The 17919-nt window shown below is 41.2% G+C and overlaps 1 protein-coding gene and 2 pseudogenes across 3 annotated transcripts in view; 2 read left to right on the top strand and 1 right to left on the bottom strand.

The window, feature by feature from the left end:
- The window catches only part of LOC102495415 (zinc finger protein 717), a 29279-nt gene extending 18059 nt beyond the window's left edge, over positions 1–11220 (bottom strand). For all 3 annotated transcript variants that reach the window (XR_003547128.1, XR_003547129.1, XM_027766580.1), the window contains exons 1-2: positions 10981–11220; positions 7791–7938 (exon numbers count right to left, since the gene is read on the bottom strand). Coding sequence is in view for 1 of the 3 variants with exons in the window: in XM_027766580.1 (XP_027622381.1) it covers positions 7791–7880 (90 nt within the window). In the remaining 2 variants the exon portion in view is untranslated. The remainder of the gene's footprint in view (positions 1–7790; positions 7939–10980) is intronic.
- On the top strand, positions 3692–4757 carry LOC102494602 (pirin pseudogene; annotated as a pseudogene).
- LOC106733352 (40S ribosomal protein S19 pseudogene) lies at positions 5650–7784 on the top strand (annotated as a pseudogene).
- Positions 11221–17919: the final 6699 nt, after the last annotated feature.

Raw genomic sequence — 17919 nt, 5'->3', positions numbered from 1 at the left:
TTCTCTCTCTCTGTGTCCGTCCCTGGTCAAAATTAAGTAAGTAAGTAAACAAGTAAATAAATAAGTAGTTAAATAAAATAATTCTAAAAAAAAAAAAAGAAAGCAAGAAAGGCATGAATCCATAACAGGACATTATGCTAAGTAAAATAAGCCAAACTTGAAAGAAGTACCACATAATCCTACTTTTATCAGGAATCTAAAACTGTCAAACTTACATAAATATAGAGAACACTGGTGGTTCCAGAGACTGTGGGAGAGGGGAATCGAGATGTTGGTCAGAGGGTTCAGTTTCAATTATGTAATAATATGAATACATCCTGGATATTTACTCTACAGGATACATTGCATGTGGTTAACAACAATGTATTATATGATTAAGAATTTGTTAAGACAACAGATCTTATGTGAAATGGTTTTATCACAAAAAAGGGGGAGAAAGAAAACATTTCAAGGTGATGGTTATGTTTATAGAATTGTTTGTGACAATAGTTCCATGGGTCTATACTTGTTTGGGGATTATGTTTGGGGATAAGTATAGACCATACTTATATATATATGTATAGACATACAACCTCTGCCATACTCACTCAATACAAATTGATATATTAAATATGTTCAAATCTTTATGTCTATCATACCTCAATTTTTAAAAAAAAACTATATAAGCCCAACTCCTCAGAGACTGGAAATTCTACAGTCCAAAACCTCTTCTCTTGAAATTGTTCTTCCTCCATGGCAAAGACCACCCCATGAGGACTGAGTCAGAAGGCTCCTACATGGGAAGATAAGCTTATTACACAGACCTCATTTGCATATTTGTTTCTGACTCCTGAACCTGGATTCCTATCTGTGCCAGTTGCCTTTGGAGAGGGATCACGGTCGAGTCCAAAGTTCATGTTGTAGTGCTCCAACCCCACCAAGGGAGGGATGTGTGTGTGGTCCTTCTGATTCCAAAATAAAGAGCAAATTTCACAGAAAAAAAAATGTACAAAATTAAAATAATCAACAGAATATAGATTCTGGCAAGTCTAACTTAGTACATTTTCATTTCATAATATACATTTATCTTTAATTCTAAATTGGTGCCAACACAACTGATATGACCATATTCTCCAAACCAAAATATACCAAAATATGCCTTGAAATTTTTTCTCAAGTTTATTTATTTATTTTTTGAAAAGAAAGCAAGCAAAGAAAAATTGTACTGGGAATAAAGAGTATAAAGTGGAAAATAAGGGCAAAGTAGAGAATGTCTTTTAAAAAGTGAATATTTTAATTCCTTCCATCCTTCAAATAAACCATTCTTGTTTTTATGACACACACACCCCCAAAAAAAGCAAAGGCCAAAACCAACTATCAAAGCACCACTATACTTTCTAAGTACTTTCTTTAGACATTTCGTTTTTTTCTTTTAACATTTTTCCATCTGTAAAATGTTTCCTCCCCTTGCACCTCACACTCACTCTCCACTACCCACTCTCTACCAACAGCTTTCCCCCCTTATAGTCTCTAGCATCCACACCCATTCTTTCCACCATAACATTTTTAGATCTTTCATCTCTGCCATAATTACTCAATACAAATTGAGTGGGAATATACAATGTTTATCTTTTGAAATCTGGATCACTTCATTCAACATTAAGTCCTATATGAGTCAAACTATAGGATTCCATTGCTTCTTATAGCTGTTTAATATCCCATTGTATACAAGTGCTGTAGTTTTTCAATCCAATGATCAGTTTTTGGACAAGTAGGTTGGTTTCATGTTTAAACAATTATGAATAATGCTGCAATAAACATGGATGTGCAAGTGTCTTCCTGACTGAATTTTTTCCTGTCTACTGGGTAAATATCAAGAAGTGGGATAACTGGGTCATATGGAAGTTCTATTTGTTTTCCATACAAACTGAACTAATTTGCATTGCCCCTAACAGTGTAAAAGGGGTTTTCAGCACAGCCTCTCCAGCACTCATTGTTCTTTATTTTTTTTTAATCCCAATCATTCTAACTGGGATTAAATGGTATCTCATTGTGTTTTTTTTTTTGGAGAGGTTTTTCACTATAGGGCCCATGCGCTCGCCAGACAGACAGAGAGAGACATAGAGACAGAAAGCGAGAAATCACCCCCCAGGGGGAATGGTCACGCCACAATCCCTTCTCCTCCATTCTCCTCTCGGGATCTTGGGCACGCAGGCACACACGCCCAAGCAAGCAAAGAAAAATTGTACTGGGAATAAAGAGTATAAAGTGGAAAATAAGGGCAAAGTAGAGAATGTCTTTTAAAAAGTGAATATTTTAATTCCTTCCATCCTTCAAATAAACCATTCTTGTTTTTATGACACACACACCCCCAAAAAAAGCAAAGGCCAAAACCAACTATCAAAGCACCACTATACTTTCTAAGTACTTTCTTTAGACATTTCGTTTTTTTCTTTTAACATTTTTCCATCTGTAAAATGTTTCCTCCCCTTGCACCTCACACTCACTCTCCACTACCCACTCTCTACCAACAGCTTTCCCCCCTTATAGTCTCTAGCATCCACACCCATTCTTTCCACCATAACATTTTTAGATCTTTCATCTCTGCCATAATTACTCAATACAAATTGAGTGGGAATATACAATGTTTATCTTTTGAAATCTGGATCACTTCATTCAACATTAAGTCCTATATGAGTCAAACTATAGGATTCCATTGCTTCTTATAGCTGTTTAATATCCCATTGTATACAAGTGCTGTAGTTTTTCAATCCAATGATCAGTTTTTGGACAAGTAGGTTGGTTTCATGTTTAAACAATTATGAATAATGCTGCAATAAACATGGATGTGCAAGTGTCTTCCTGACTGAATTTTTTCCTGTCTACTGGGTAAATATCAAGAAGTGGGATAACTGGGTCATATGGAAGTTCTATTTGTTTTCCATACAAACTGAACTAATTTGCATTGCCCCTAACAGTGTAAAAGGGGTTTTCAGCACAGCCTCTCCAGCACTCATTGTTCTTTATTTTTTTTTAATCCCAATCATTCTAACTGGGATTAAATGGTATCTCATTGTGTTTTTTTTTTTGGAGAGGTTTTTCACTATAGGGCCCATGCGCTCGCCAGACAGACAGAGAGAGACATAGAGACAGAAAGCGAGAAATCACCCCCCAGGGGGAATGGTCACGCCACAATCCCTTCTCCTCCATTCTCCTCTCGGGATCTTGGGCACGCAGGCACACACGCCCGGCATGAGTTTTAAGCCACCGGGTCCGGGACACGAAGCGGTCGACTACGTGGGAGTCCAGCGACATAGCCATTACATTAACTGCTGGTTCCCTCTCATTGTGGTTTTAATGTGCATTTCCCTTATGGCAAGATACTTTGAACATTTAGCAAAATCAGTGCTAAGAGGAAAACTTATCGTTGAAGATGACTACATTAAAAAAGAACTAAGATGTCACATCAATTACCTAACTTGACAGCTCAAGAAACTAGGAAAAAAAGATGCTAATGAGAAACCAAGCCGCGCCTCCCTGAAGCTGGCTGCGAAGTGCTGAGTCACGGTGAGGCGACTGGATTGGCGTGGTCATAACCGGCCTCCCTCGCACTCAGGGCCGGCTCCCGCGTCCTCCGCCGACGCAGAAGCTCCAGGTGCTGCTGCAGCGGCCGCCGCCTCAGCCTCGGAATACTCTCTCTTTAGACTTCAACATGGGGTCCTCCAAGAGGGTTACTCTCTCAGTGCTCAGCCGGGAACAGTCGGAAGGGGTTGGCGCACGGGTCCACAGGAGTATTAGGAGACCTGAGTTAAAAAATCTGGATCCATTTTTACTGTTTGATGAATTTAAAGGAAGTAGACCAGGTGGATTTCCTGACCACCCACATTGAGGTTTTGAAACAGTGTCTTACCTCCTGGAAGGGGGCAGCATGGCCCATGAGACTTCTGTTGGTAAACTGAACCCAGGAGACCTGCAGTGGATGACAGCAGGCAGGGGCATTCTGCACGCCGAAATGCCTTGTACAGAGGAACCCGCCCATGGCCTACAACTATGGGTTAATGAGGAGCTCAGAGAAGATGGTAGAACCTCAGTACCAGGAACTGAAAAGTGAGGAAATCCCTAAGCCCAGTAAGGATGGTGTGACAGTTGCTGTCATTTCGGGAGAAGCCCTGGGAATAAAGTCCAAGGTTTACACTCCACACCAACCTTATATCTAGACTTCAAATTGGATCAAGGAGCAAAGCATTGTCAATCCATTCCTAAAGGGTGGACAAGCTTTATTTATACCATATCTGGAGACGTGTATATTGGGCCTGATGCTGCACAACAGAAAATAGAACCTCATCACACTGCAGTGCTCGGGGAGGGTGACAGTGTCCAGGTGGAGAACAAGGATCCTGAGAGAAGCCACTTTGTCTTAATTGCTGGAGAGCCATTAAGAGAACCAGTTGTCCAATATGATCCGTTTGTGATGAACACCAATGAAGAGATTTCTCAGGCTATTCTTGATTTCAGAAATGCCAAAAATAGGTTTGAAAGGGCCAGAACTTGGAAGTCAAAGATCGGGAACTAGTAAAGAACACAAGAGCAGATCTCCACAGTTTCTTAGAATTTTGCTCTTTGTGACATCCAACCATTCAAGGCATTCAATTTCTAAAGCTGACCAAGCCAGCATTTCCTAAGAATTCCACATTAAAGTGATAACACAATTTTTGTAGCAATGCACATAGGATGTTACCTGGCACATGCAAATAAACCTAATCGTTGCTTCCTTAAAAAAAAAAAAAAAAGAAAGAAAGAAAAGAAACCAAGCAGAAAAAATAATATAGAGAAGTAATAAATAAGAGTTTAAGACATAAAGAAAAAACCTGGGAGTCAGCAGGTGGCGTGGCGGTTAGGGTGCTGGACACTCCCACATGGCCAACCATGGTTCAAATCCCAGACCTGGTGGCTTGCTTTTTCAATTTCCCTCTCTCTCTGGTCAAATTAAAATAAAAGAATAAATACATAAAATAAATAAGTCTTTTAAAAAGAAAAAGAAAAAAACTGATCATACTGAGTTGGTTTCTTAGAAGATCAATAGACTTTAAAAAGTCTCTGCTAGATTAATGAGAGAAAAGAAAAGACTCAAATACTAAAAGCATAAATGAAAGAGGTGACAATATAACTGATGTCACAGAAATAAAAATGATTATGAAAAAGAAGGAACAACTGTATGCTCAAAATTGGACAACCTAGGTGAAACATAAATTTCAGATGAGCTACAATATTAAATCATGAAAAATAGAACAGTTAAACAGAACTGTAATTACTTAAGGTGACTGAATCAGAAATTTAAAAAAAAAAAAAAAAAAAAAACTCCTCAAAAAGACAATTCCAAATTCAGATGACTACTGTGTGCCCTATCATGGAAATTAAAAGGGTATTTAACTCATCAACTCAGGGGTCATCTGGGAAGAATACCGAAAGTGTTACCTAATGGTATTTTTGAATTATCAGCTAACAATTATACATAAAAAGCTATAGATAGAGGGCCAGTAAGTGGTGTGGTGGTTAAGGCATTAGACTCCCACAATGGCCAACTGTGGTTAGGGTCCCAGACGTGGCGGCTTGCTTTCTCACTTTCCCTCTCTCTGTCTTTTCTGGTAAGTGTGCATACCCTGCAGCAAATTTTTAAAAATAAAAATGATAAATAAAATTAAATAATTCTTTAAAAAAGAAATAATCTATAGATCGAATCACTGACATAAATTTACACAAAAGTACAAATGATAAAACTCTAAGCTGGTTGTTATTCTTTGCATATGTTTTCACTGACCCCTGTTTAAACATAATTCATTAATTCCTGAGTGCTACCATGTGTGGTGGACAGATGCGCACTTCAAGAGGGACTGAATCTCATCATTGAGCGCACTCCAGGTGTTGCCAAGAATGGCATTTCCGGTGTAACAAACTACTGTGTTTGTAAGCACCAACAGCTCCATCTCTTGTTTACAGGTACTAAAATAAAACAAAACAAAAAACAAAAGTAGCAGGAGCTGACATTAGATGAGACTAAACCTGAGAGAGAAGGAGTTCAGGGAAAATATCCCATTTTAGTGGACAAAGTTACTAAGATGTAAGGAAAGAGAGGAGGATGTGCTTTTCATTTTGAATTTTGAGCCTGAGGTGCTTTATGATAGTCAGAAGGAAGCACTCAACAGGGAGTTAGATCTCTGATGTCAAGGCTGGAAAAAAGTACAAGCTGTAGAGACACAGAAGTGCAGACCACAGAGGATCACATCAGTTGGGAGAACTGCAGAATAAGAAGGGGTTCAGAAAGCAAGGCTCCAGGTCCAGGATTTGAACTGTAGTTAGCCATGTGGGAGTCCAGCACCTTAACCACCATGCTACCTGGGAGCAGCGTGGAGGCCACATGTTGCCTGGAGTTACTGTAAAAGACGTGAACCAGCAGGAGTTCGTCAGAGCTCTGGCAACGTTCTCAGAAAGTCCGGAAAGCTGAAAGTCCCTGAATGGGTGGATTCTGTCAAGCTGGCCAAGCATAAGGAACTGGCTCCCTATGATGAAAACTGGTTCTACACACAAGTTGCTTTCACAGCATGGCACCTGTATCTCTAGGGCGGTGCTGGGGTTGGCTCCATGACCAAGATCTACAGGGACAGCAGAGAAACAAATGTCATGCCTAGTCACATCAGCCGAGGCTCCAAGAGTGTGGTCTCCGGGTCCTTCAAGCCCTGGAGGGGCTAAAAATGGTGGGAAAAGATCAAAATGAGAGCTGCAAACTGACACCTCAGGGACAGAGAGATCTGGACAGAACTGCCAGACATGTGGCAGCTGCCAACAAGAAGCATTAGGACAGATGATGCTGGGTTAATAAACTGCCTGATTCATAAAAAGAAAAAAAATAATAAAGGGTTCAGTTCAGGATGAAATATTTGGAGGAATATGGTTAAGAGCAGAAGAATTCAAGGAATCAAAAGATATTATCAGAGGATTTCCAGAAAACCATGTAGGGTAGTTTCAAACATGGCAGAAGATTCAACTAAGGAAAAGACTAGGGAATAGTCATAGGAGTTAGATTATTAGAGAACTTTTTGAAGAACTGACCTAAGACTACACTGAGTGGATTAAAATGTTACAGGCAGTAAGAATATTTGCCAGAAATTATAACTTGGAAAAGTTCTGTTTAAGCTGCATTTATACAGAAGCTGAGGGAAATGCATGAATAGTTACTTAATAGTTACTTAAGTACCTGTGGTTATCCTCTATCCTCCAGACATTCCAGATTTTATCTGTGAATCAGGTACAGCCTTCTAATAGTTGTCTAGGACCACACTATTTTAGTAACACCAGAAAAATGTTATTGTGCAACTTTTACTTGAGCACTAGGTAACCATTTCGATTGCTGAATGCTTAGTGTTATTTCCTGGATTTTTATTTTTTTAGTGAAAAACTTTCTATTACAACATGTATGTGACCAATGAAGATGTTTCAGCATTTGAGGCCAGATAGTCTCATGGCTCATGGGATTTTTAGCATGCTGTCTTCTCAGGTTCTACTCCAATCATGGAACAGATGGGCCTGTCTTTTTGATAAGCATCAGAAACATCAGAGACAAATTTATACTCAACTTAGGACAATTTGAAGGCCCTATAATCTGTCTCTATCTGCATACCAACTTTATCTTACTTATGTGTATTTCCCTGATGCTCAGTTTTACTTATTTCTGCTTTTCCATTTTAGTTCATGGACCCTATAAAGCTCATAAAATACAATGTAAAACAAAAGTGAGGAATCAACAAACAACTCACCAAACATTTATCCATTTTCTCTTGCTCTTGGAAACACATGCAAGGCTCTGGAAAGATAGCTGGGAGAGAAGGTGAATGGAGTGAAGTCATGAGAGAAATGGCATAGCTTGGTCCTGTATTTTTCTGCTCAAAACTCTCTACACATGATCTGGAAAAGAACAAAAAAAGTCCCTATGGGAGAAAAGTCCTTTACTCCTCAATATGTGACAAGAAAGATCCACAGAAGATGCAATTACATGAATTGATATAGATTGGTCATATAATTATTGGGTTAATGAAAACATACATTATTATAAACCGATTTAGCAACTATTAATGTTGTCAAAAGAAAGAAATACATTTACTAAAAATTAACATTACAGAAATGTTAACTATTTGGTTTGTATTAAGTATTTTCCTATAAACAGGATACTAAACAAGCACCCATGAGTATTTCCACTGCAATACCTCTTCTTTCATATATTTAAATTTCGTGGAAAGCATATACATCACAACTCACCATTTTTCACCTACAATTATACAGGGTAAAAAAAATGTACATACTGTAGTTTTTTTCTGTGGTACAAGATTGCAGCAATGGTTCCCCAAAGCATTGGCCAACTGGTGCTTGCTTTTCTGAACACGGTCATATTGTGAAAAAGTCTAGAGCTATCCCTTGGAGGCATAGGGCATAGTCAACAGTATAAACCACAGGACATTTGAATGAAACTATCGTAAACCAACCAGACTCAGTTAAGACACTAGGTGACTAAATCCCCTTTTATGTATCCAGGCAACACTAGCATAAGAACTTCCCAAGTGAGTCAGCCCAAATGCTGATCCACAGAAACAGAATCAAATTAAATGGTTCTTTTTAAAGCCGATTTTGTTTAAAATGTGTTACACAACAAAAACTAATACATCTGAGTTCAGGAACTCAAACTTTTTAACATTTTGGGGAATGGGAGAGCAATCTTAAATTACAATAATTAGAACTTCACAATCAAATGTTTGAAATTTTGCAAAGCACTATAAATATCAACTGGATTGACTTCACCGTGGTTGAACCCATATGAATCAAAGCACTGTCTACAGATTAGAAGACTGTTTTGAGTGTTTTATATCATATAAATAACTTGAGCCTGTTATTTATATGAAGGCATTATACTGTTTTATTTACATTTTACTGATTTGGAGTAAAAGTGTAATGCAATTTTATTTTCTCATTTTAAATTAAAAAAAAAATTCGCTATTATTTTTCCTGCAGAATTTATGATTTTTAGAACCAGATTACTGAAATTCAGTGGGACATTTGTTACTACACTTTAGAGGTCACATAATCCACAGAAGTATTAGGAATAAAAAGGAGTAAGCATATTAAAGACAAGATATTTTAAAGCAAGCAGCCAACAGGTGGCGTGGTGGTTAGGGACATTGGACTCCCACATGGCCGATCTCAGTTTGAGTCCCAGACCTGGCAGCTTGCTTTCTCACTTACCCTCCATCTCTCTCATTCTGCCTCTCTCTGATTGTTCACCTCTCTTTACACAGGTATGGATACCCTCTGAACTCCTTTAAAACATATTAATGCTATTCTTAAATTTATTAAATGAGAAATTTTGCAACATACTAATCTTACTAAGAGTTCTTTTGTCTTCCACAGTTCCCACCTACAGCTTCCCCTCAAAATATTCTGCAAGTCTTCAGAGCTTCCACTAGACACTGTTTAGTCCCAACATTCTATTATATAAAACTGCCCAATCCCTACTCAAAATTTATTTTAAAAAGGGGGAATAATTGGAAAATAACAAAAACCTATTACTTACATAATTACATAAATAATGTTCTGATATATTACTTTTAGAACTCCAGTTTTATGAGAAAAAAATGTCCAGGATTGGTGTTATGTAAAAATCAGACATAAGTACTTGTGAACCAGTTACTTTTACTTTCTGCTTAGTAACAACTACAGACAGAGAACATTTTCATAAGTAATTTTCTGAGTTAATTATGGCAAAATGGGTAAACACTAGCCTAAAAATCAAGATGCCTGGTATCTACATATCATGTCCCCTTGAAGGCAAGTCCTTTATCTCCTCAAATCCAAAGTTTTTCATCTTTCTTATAAGGCAGAAGTACCTCAGCAAAACCTTCCTGAACTACCAGGAATAACTGTCAGGGCAGAGGGCTCATCAGTATACCTACAGATGCCAAATTTAGACTAGGTTTAAGAGAGCTCCGACAATTCTGAAAGAATAAGAGTGTGTTTAAAGAGCACTGTGAACAGATTTTTTAAGTGTGACAGGTTATTCCTCTACCACAGACCACACTTTCAAGACTCCTTCAATAGGGAACATTTTTCTAGGTCTTTGCCTATCCATTTCAGTCCAACTCACTTCTGCCATCTTAAAGTTGGTTCGAACCTTCCAATAGCACCCAGCTGCTGAAAGCTTACAGAGGAGGTAGTATTACCAAAATCTTGTTCACCATGGGGAGAAAGATCAATAACTGCTTGGGCTATGCATAGCTGGGATCTTCCTTCTTGAACTCTTTGGTTCTGTTCTGAACTTGTACCAAGAGGGTGAAGGTCATGTGGGTTCTTTCAGATAAGATTCCTATTCATGGGACACCCTCCTTCAAACTCTAACACTATTTTATTCCAAAGAAAATGGACCATAACAGTACCTTTACAGAGTTCACTGTCCCTAGAAACTAGGTCTTGAGTAAGCTCAACTAGGATGCTAACGAGGCAACCAAATGAAGGAGGAAACTGCACTTAATAGATACGACGAAATCCCATAAACAGGACTGTCGCAAAGTAAGACTCGGCCTGCACACATTGCACAAAGACTTTGTTGTGAACTGGGAGCATTTCACTAGTTCTGGTAACAGGCTCACCTTACAGACGATTGAACTGAATGCCACATGCTTAGTAACAGGCCCCCTTAGGAGAGCTGTCATGTGAACTGACACCCCACACCTCCCACGCTCCGGCAGTCTGCGGACGCCCCCTCCTCGTCGCCATCTTAAATTCGACCACCCAGTCAGGCGAGCTTCTGGAACAAGGCTTTGTGCACACACCCCGCCTAACAGCGCACCACCTTCTGACAAAGCAATCACTGGACCCGCTACCCGAGGCGCCCCCCTGCAGTCCTGTGGCTCCCCACTTTGCCGCGGGTCTTGGCTACCCGCCCAGGTCCGAGGCTCGCACCTGCACTTCAGCTCCCGCCGGCCCGAGGTCCAGAGGCTCTCAGCTCCCACTAGGCTGATGGGCACCAGTCCCGCCACCCTGGGTGTCCCGAGGCCCGGGGGCCTCCTCTCTCACCCTAGGGCCAACCTTCACGGACACAGCATCCAGTCACAGACGCCAACAAGAGAGAACTTTGCGAAAGACGACGAAAATGGCGCGAGCGGACTGAACAACACAAGCGCAGACGAAACCGGAAGAGCCCTTTCTTCAGTCCGGTACTGATTACGTCACTGGAGCGCGAGACTACATTTCCCACAACCCTCCGCGGTCCTCCGTTAGCCACAAACGGAGGAAGTTTTATTCCTTCGTGAGTCCTCCTCGCCCTAGAGCCCAACCTGCTGGGTCAGTACGGTTTCTCCCCGCTTGACAGCGACGTGGAATTCTGCTGCTTTATTAAATAGTGCGTGAGAAGACATGTGGGGCAAACGGGGAAATTCCAATAATAGCCCAACCAGGGCACAGTATTAATAGTTTTAAATATTTTGGGGCCAGCAGTTAGCGTAATGGCTATGTCGCTGGATTCCCAGGTAGTCGACAGCGGTTCGAGTCCCGGACCCGGTGGCTTAAACTCACGCCGGGCCCGTGTGCATGCATACCCAAGATCCCGGGAGGAGAATGGAGGAGAAGGGATTGAGCTGTGGCCATCCACCCTGGGGGGTGATTTCTCGCTTTCTGTCTCTCTGATTCTCTCTTTCTGGCGAGTGCGCACGCCCTATAGCAAAACCCTCTCCAAAAAAAAATAGTTTTAATTACTTTTAGTTTGGCTAAAGTTATTGTGTTTTATGAGAGAAAGAAAAATGTTTTGACTGAATCTCCAGTGTCATCCTGCCTGCCTGCTCCTCCTGCCTTGACCTCAGGTAGCTGAGACCACAAAAATGCACCCTACTTTTGTACTCCCCATACACTCCCTTTCACTAAATTGCACAGTTGTACCTGAATCTCCCAATAACCTAGACTATTGGTATACACCATATCTGGCCTTTTTAGATTGGTCGTGTAAGCGAACCCAGATTTCCCAAAAAGTGTCCTCAGCCTCTGGGCAGTGGTGTCTACAAGCTTGCACCAACCCAGCTGGGCTGCTTGTCTGTATTTTACAGATGCATTGTGAAGCACAAAAAGTCATGTCTTTGTTTTACTTCAAAATTTTTAACAAACAAGAAATTAGTATGTTAACTCCCTTTGAGCCCATTAAGATATTCATTCCCTTGGGACGAGCAGTTGGTGTAATGGCTGTAACGCTGGATTTCCATGTAGTCAACTGCAGTTCAAGTCCCAGACCCGGTGGCTTAAACTCACGCCGGGTGAGTGTGTGCATGTGTGCCCAAGATCCCGAGAGGAGATGGAAAAGGGATTGTGGCATGGTCATCCCCCTTGGGGGGTGATTTCTCGCTTTCTGTTTCTCTGTCTCTATCTTTCTGACAAGCATCCGCACCCTATAGCAAAAAACCTCTCCCCCCAAAAAAAGAAGATATTTGTTTCCACCAGCTAAACTGTTTTGCAAGTCTTCAATGTGTTATAGCACTTAGTGGGACTGCTGCTATCTATGTACTGGAATAAAGATCAGGGTCATGGGGTAGGTGTGCTTCATAATCTTTGTGCCACTTCACACTGCAGTGTGTGATGATTATTTGTCTAGACTCCTTGTGTTTTGTTTTTTGTTGTTGTTGTTGTGTTTTGTTTTTGTTTTTGTTTTTTTGCCATAGGGAAAGTGCCTTCCCCTGAGAGGAACAGAGACAGTAAGAGGGAAACTAAGAAATCACTCGGTGGGGCGGGAGGAGGTGAAGGGGGATGGGGGGGAGTGGGGGGATGGCCATGCTGAAATCCCCTCCTCCATTCTCCTCCTGGGATTTTGACCAAGCATCCACATGCACCCAGTTTGATTTTCAAGCTGCCAGATCCGGAACTCAAACCACGGTCAGCCATATGAAAGTCCAGTGCCATGCCACCTGCTGGCCCCTAGACTCCTAAAGTTTTTTGTGGGGGGAATTTTTGCTATAGGGCTCATGTGCTCACCAGAGAGACAGAAGCAGGGAAACAGAAAATGAGAAATCACCCACCACAATCCCTTCTCCATTATCCTCCCATGGTTTTTGGGCATGCACGCACACACACCTGGTGTGAGTTTAAAGCCACCTGGTCTGGTACTTGTACCACAGTAGAATATGTGGGAGTTCAATGACGTAACCATTATGCCATCTGCTGGTTCTGACTCCTAAATTCTATGTACCCATCTATCCATCTGTCAAATCTATAGGATTGTGTCAGAGAGAGAGGTCTGAATTTTGTCCTCCTTTCCTGATTTCTTCCACAAAGTAGGCACAGTTCTATACAGGGGCTTTCTTAGAGTTTCTACTAAAACTTCTTCAAACAGGAGATAGATGCTGCGCTTGAGTATGGGATGAGGGGTGTGTTTAGAAGAGGGACAAATTTGGAAGATAGGTGGATGTAGCTTTAGTGTTTATGTTAAGTGGAAGGCTTTACTCTTGCCCAAGACTTACTCTGCTTTTCTTTTCCCAATATATGCCCTGCTTTGGTCAAATTGCTGCATTTTCTCTTATCTGAAGAGTTGCCACTTAAATGACTCTGTTCTACAGATCCAAGGAACTTTTTCTTGACTTTCCCAAACCCCACTTGCTCACACTTTGGTATGTTCAGCCTTTCTTCCCCAACCTCCTAGATCCCATGTTTCTCAAACACCTATTGGTATGATGTATTCATGTATGGAAAAATTGGATTAATTTCTGCCTAAAGAATGACTTGTACACATATTCAATACTTTATTCCTTCTGACAATATACTTTTTAAAAAATAATTCTTTAATTTTATTTATTCATTCATTTATTTTAATTTGACTAGAGAGAGACACACAGAGAGAGAGACAGGGAAAGTGAGAAAGCAAGCCACCAGGTCCAGGACTCAAACTGTGGTTGGCCACGTGGGAATGTTCAATGTCTTAACTACCACACCACCAGCTGGACCCAACAATATACTTTTCAGGGACTTGAAAAAAAATTTGTTAACATTTAAAATATCTGTATACGAGGTCAGCAGGTGGCATGGTGGTTAAGACGCTGAACTCCCATAGGGCCAACCATGATTTGAGTTCCAGACTTGGAGGCTTGGTTTCTCACTTTTTTTCTTTATAATATCTCTCTCTCTCTCTATCTCTCTGTCTCTTTCTTTGTATCTGTCTTTGGTGAGCACACATGCCTTGCAGCAAATTTAAAAATAAATAAATAAATGAAAATAATTTAAAATAGGGAACCAGCAGTTAGCGCAATGGCTATGTCACTGGACTCCCACGTAGTCGACCGTGGTTTGCGTCTAGGACCTGGTGGCTTAAAACTCATGCCGGGCGCGTGTGCGTGCGTGCCCAAGATCCTGAGAGAAGAATGGAGGAGAAGGGATTGTGGCGTGGCCATCCCCCCTGGTGGGTGATTTCTTGCTTTCTATCTCTCTGTCTCTCTCTGTCTGTCTGGCAAGTACACATGCCCTATAGCAAAAACCTCTCAAAAAAAATAAATAAATAAATAAATAAAAATAACTTAAGTTTCATTTTTTTTTCTAATTGCCAGAGGGCAGATGTACTTACCATTGAGAGAGAGGGAGAGAGAAAGAGAGGGAAAAAAGTACCCCCAATGGGGCATGGTCACGTCACAATCCCCTTTTCCTCCATTTCTCCTCCTATTGAAATTTGAGGCACACATGTATATGCACTTGACATGTGTTTCAAGCTGCTGGGACCAGAATTCAAACCCTATGTGGGATCTGGCTCCCTTAACCTCCCTAGGTTACTGGGTCAGCCTGAGTTTAATATTGTAAGATCTACTCTTCCAACTTTCTATTCCTTATAGTTACTAATTCTACATGTACTGGTCCTCATGGCCAGAGCCACCTTGCCTTCTGTCTCAGCCCAGATGTCTTCTTTGGCCAGGCCTTCCCTGACAGCTCATCCAAACTTGATCATGGACATGGCACCCTGTTTGATTTTCTTCATGGGGTCAGCACTAGCAGGTGTGACCTTGATTAGCCATCTGGATACTTGTCTGTAGTCTTCCTCTACCCATGCATGGGAGCAGAGACCTGCTTGTTCCGTTCTGTATCCCCAGCACCTAGAATAGTGAATTGTACTTCCTAAGTGTCTTTGGAGCTAACATTTGAAGCGGGAAGTAAATAGGTAAAGGACTTCAGGGAGAGGACAGAAGTTATGCTGGAAGAACATACTAATTGAAACTATGATTATGGGCATTTTGCCTATAATTCCTTATGTAGTCCTATACATAACTATTTTGGGATTAATTGCACATTTACAAAAGAGGATAATGTGGTTCCGAGATATTTAGTAAAATGATATACTTAAATGGCTAAACTATGACAAGGCTAGAATTAGAATCCCACTCTGCCTTTTTCTTTTTCTTTTTCTTTTTCTTTTTCTTTTTCTTTTTCTTTATTTTTTAAGTTTTGGCTATAGGGCATGTGTACTTGTCAGAGAGAGACAGAAAGGGGTGTGTGGAGATGGTGGAGATGGCCATGCTGCAATCCTGTCTCCAGGATTTTAAGCCCACATGCACACATGACCAGTGTGATTTTTCAAGCTGCCTGATCCAGGCTCAAACTACACAGCTGGCTATCTGGGACCCAGTGTCTTAATCTCCATGCTACCCGCTGGCCTACCACTCTGCTTTTTTCTGAAGTTCTAAAGATATTCATTTTCAGGGTACATATCAGAACTAGATTGTACCAGGAATGTCACCTCTCAGATGAGATTTAAGATCACACCTTATCACTCCATCCTGCCAGCTTAGTGACACAATCACTGTGTGGAAGAGATACCACACAGGGATCTTTCTCCTTCCTAGGTGCAAAGAGAAAAAGCCATGTGAGGACACAAAGAGAAGGCAGCCATCTGCAGGCCAGGAAGACAGGCTTCATCAGAAACCAATCCTGGTTGCACCTTGATCTAAGAGCCTTAACTACTATTAGAGATCATCATTGGGTCACTAAGTGTACTCAGAGTCTGTCTATTTTCCTTTACAATGGACGGAGGTAGCAAATCTAGACATGCACATGTATATACATATGTATATATACAAAGATTTACACATATAAGTATACTTGTACATGTATTCATAGTATACTTGCACATGTATAATGATTTGTATAGATGTACACATGTACATGCACTCCATTTATCTAAATGGATCAATTTCGATTTAGCTTTTATTTGCTCATAATTAGATTCAGTTTATCTGTTACATATCAAATATATGTTACATATCATATATGTATATGCATACAGACATACAAATATCTCTTTAAGATATAATGAGTTCAAGCAAAATACTTTCAGAGTTCTGTGGGAGGCTGTGCACCAGTGAGTCTGCCAAGGTTCCTCAGAGAGCAAACAATTGTCATGATTGGTTCCCTTCAAAAAACCTGACCTTCGAAACCTTGCTCTGATTGGCCACTGGAATCCCTCAAATTTGCATATCCGGCACCTCATGATTGGTACAAAAGCAACCAATCACGGCCCACCGTTTACAACCAATCACGGCCCACCGTTTACAACCCACCAGAGTGTATATAACCACGATGCCTGGCCCACAGTAGCCAGACGATGACCAGGACGACGACGACGACCAGGAAGACAACGACTGAAGAGCCTGAAGAGCTGAAACACCGCGCAGTCTCCAGACGACCCTGAAGATCCTGAAGAGCTGACACTGCATTGTCTCCAGACGACCTGGGAGACCCTGAAGAGTTGTAACACTACATCGTCTCTGGACGATCCTGAAGAGCTGTGACACTGCGTCGTCTCTGTGCTGTACTGTGCTGCCCACAATAAACGGACGACACTGTCGTCTCCGTGTTGTAAAACTACGCGGCTTGTCCCAGCTCTCACTCCTTCACTCAGGAAACCTGTTCGGCTGTCCCCCAGGGTCGGGACACCTGGCGCCCAAACAGGGACGGGACAAGTTCTGATTGTGTGTTCTGGGGACATGTGCTGAGCAAACACCACATGCTCTTTTGGGGTTTGGCAGAACCTTGTAACTTGTCTTTCCCTGACCTTGGCTGCAGACAGAGCAAGGGTGGAAATTACTAGGGGCGTTCCAACAGACACATCTGATGGACTTCAAGAAACATCTTGACCCCAAATAGTAAAATCCAATCCCTGCTCTGCATCTGAAAGGTTCTTTAGCCTACTCTGGGTGTGGTGGCTCACTCCTTATGGAGAAGTTCTTTAGCTCCTTCCCCACACCTAACAGCTAGTTCTCTGCATTAGAAAGGAAGATGAGATTTACTCTAGATGGGATTACTGCCAAGGGATACACCTTGCCTTGGGTGTGACTAATCTCTTATAGATTTGTTAATGGCTTCTTATTGTCTGTAACCTAGCAACCAATCCATGAAGTATCATGAAACACACATGTGTAATGTCTTCTTGTACTATAAATAAAGACGTCCAGTTTGTCTGGGCGGCACAAGTTGCTTGGGCTACCTAGGCTCAGGCTGCCTGTGTCCGTTTCCACTCTATCTTTTTGTCTCATCTTTTCTGCTTCTTCCATAATAGCGCTAAGCCTGGGGGCGGACGCCGACAGAGACCCACCATTGAGAGTCAAGCTGTTTCGCACACACTGTACACTAAGCCAGAATTAAGCGTCAAGGAACCATATCACACCTGATTTTGTACACAGTACAAAATTCTGTATCCCTGAGGATAAAACAGTGACAATAGGATCACCCAAAAAGCACCCACAACTGAAAGGTCTGTTGAGAAATGTTCATAGAGACCCACCATAGAGAGTCGTGTTGTAAAGTACACACTGAACGCTATGCCAGAATTAAGCCACAAGGAACCATATCACACCTGATTTTGTACAGAATACAAAACACTGTATC

Source organism: Tupaia chinensis, unplaced genomic scaffold (assembly GCF_000334495.1).
Source record: "Tupaia chinensis unplaced genomic scaffold, TupChi_1.0 Scaffold143594_1, whole genome shotgun sequence".
Lineage (NCBI taxonomy): Eukaryota > Metazoa > Chordata > Mammalia > Scandentia > Tupaiidae > Tupaia > Tupaia belangeri.
The sequence above is the reverse complement of the archived record's forward strand: the minus strand, read 5'-3'. Positions and strand labels throughout refer to the sequence as shown.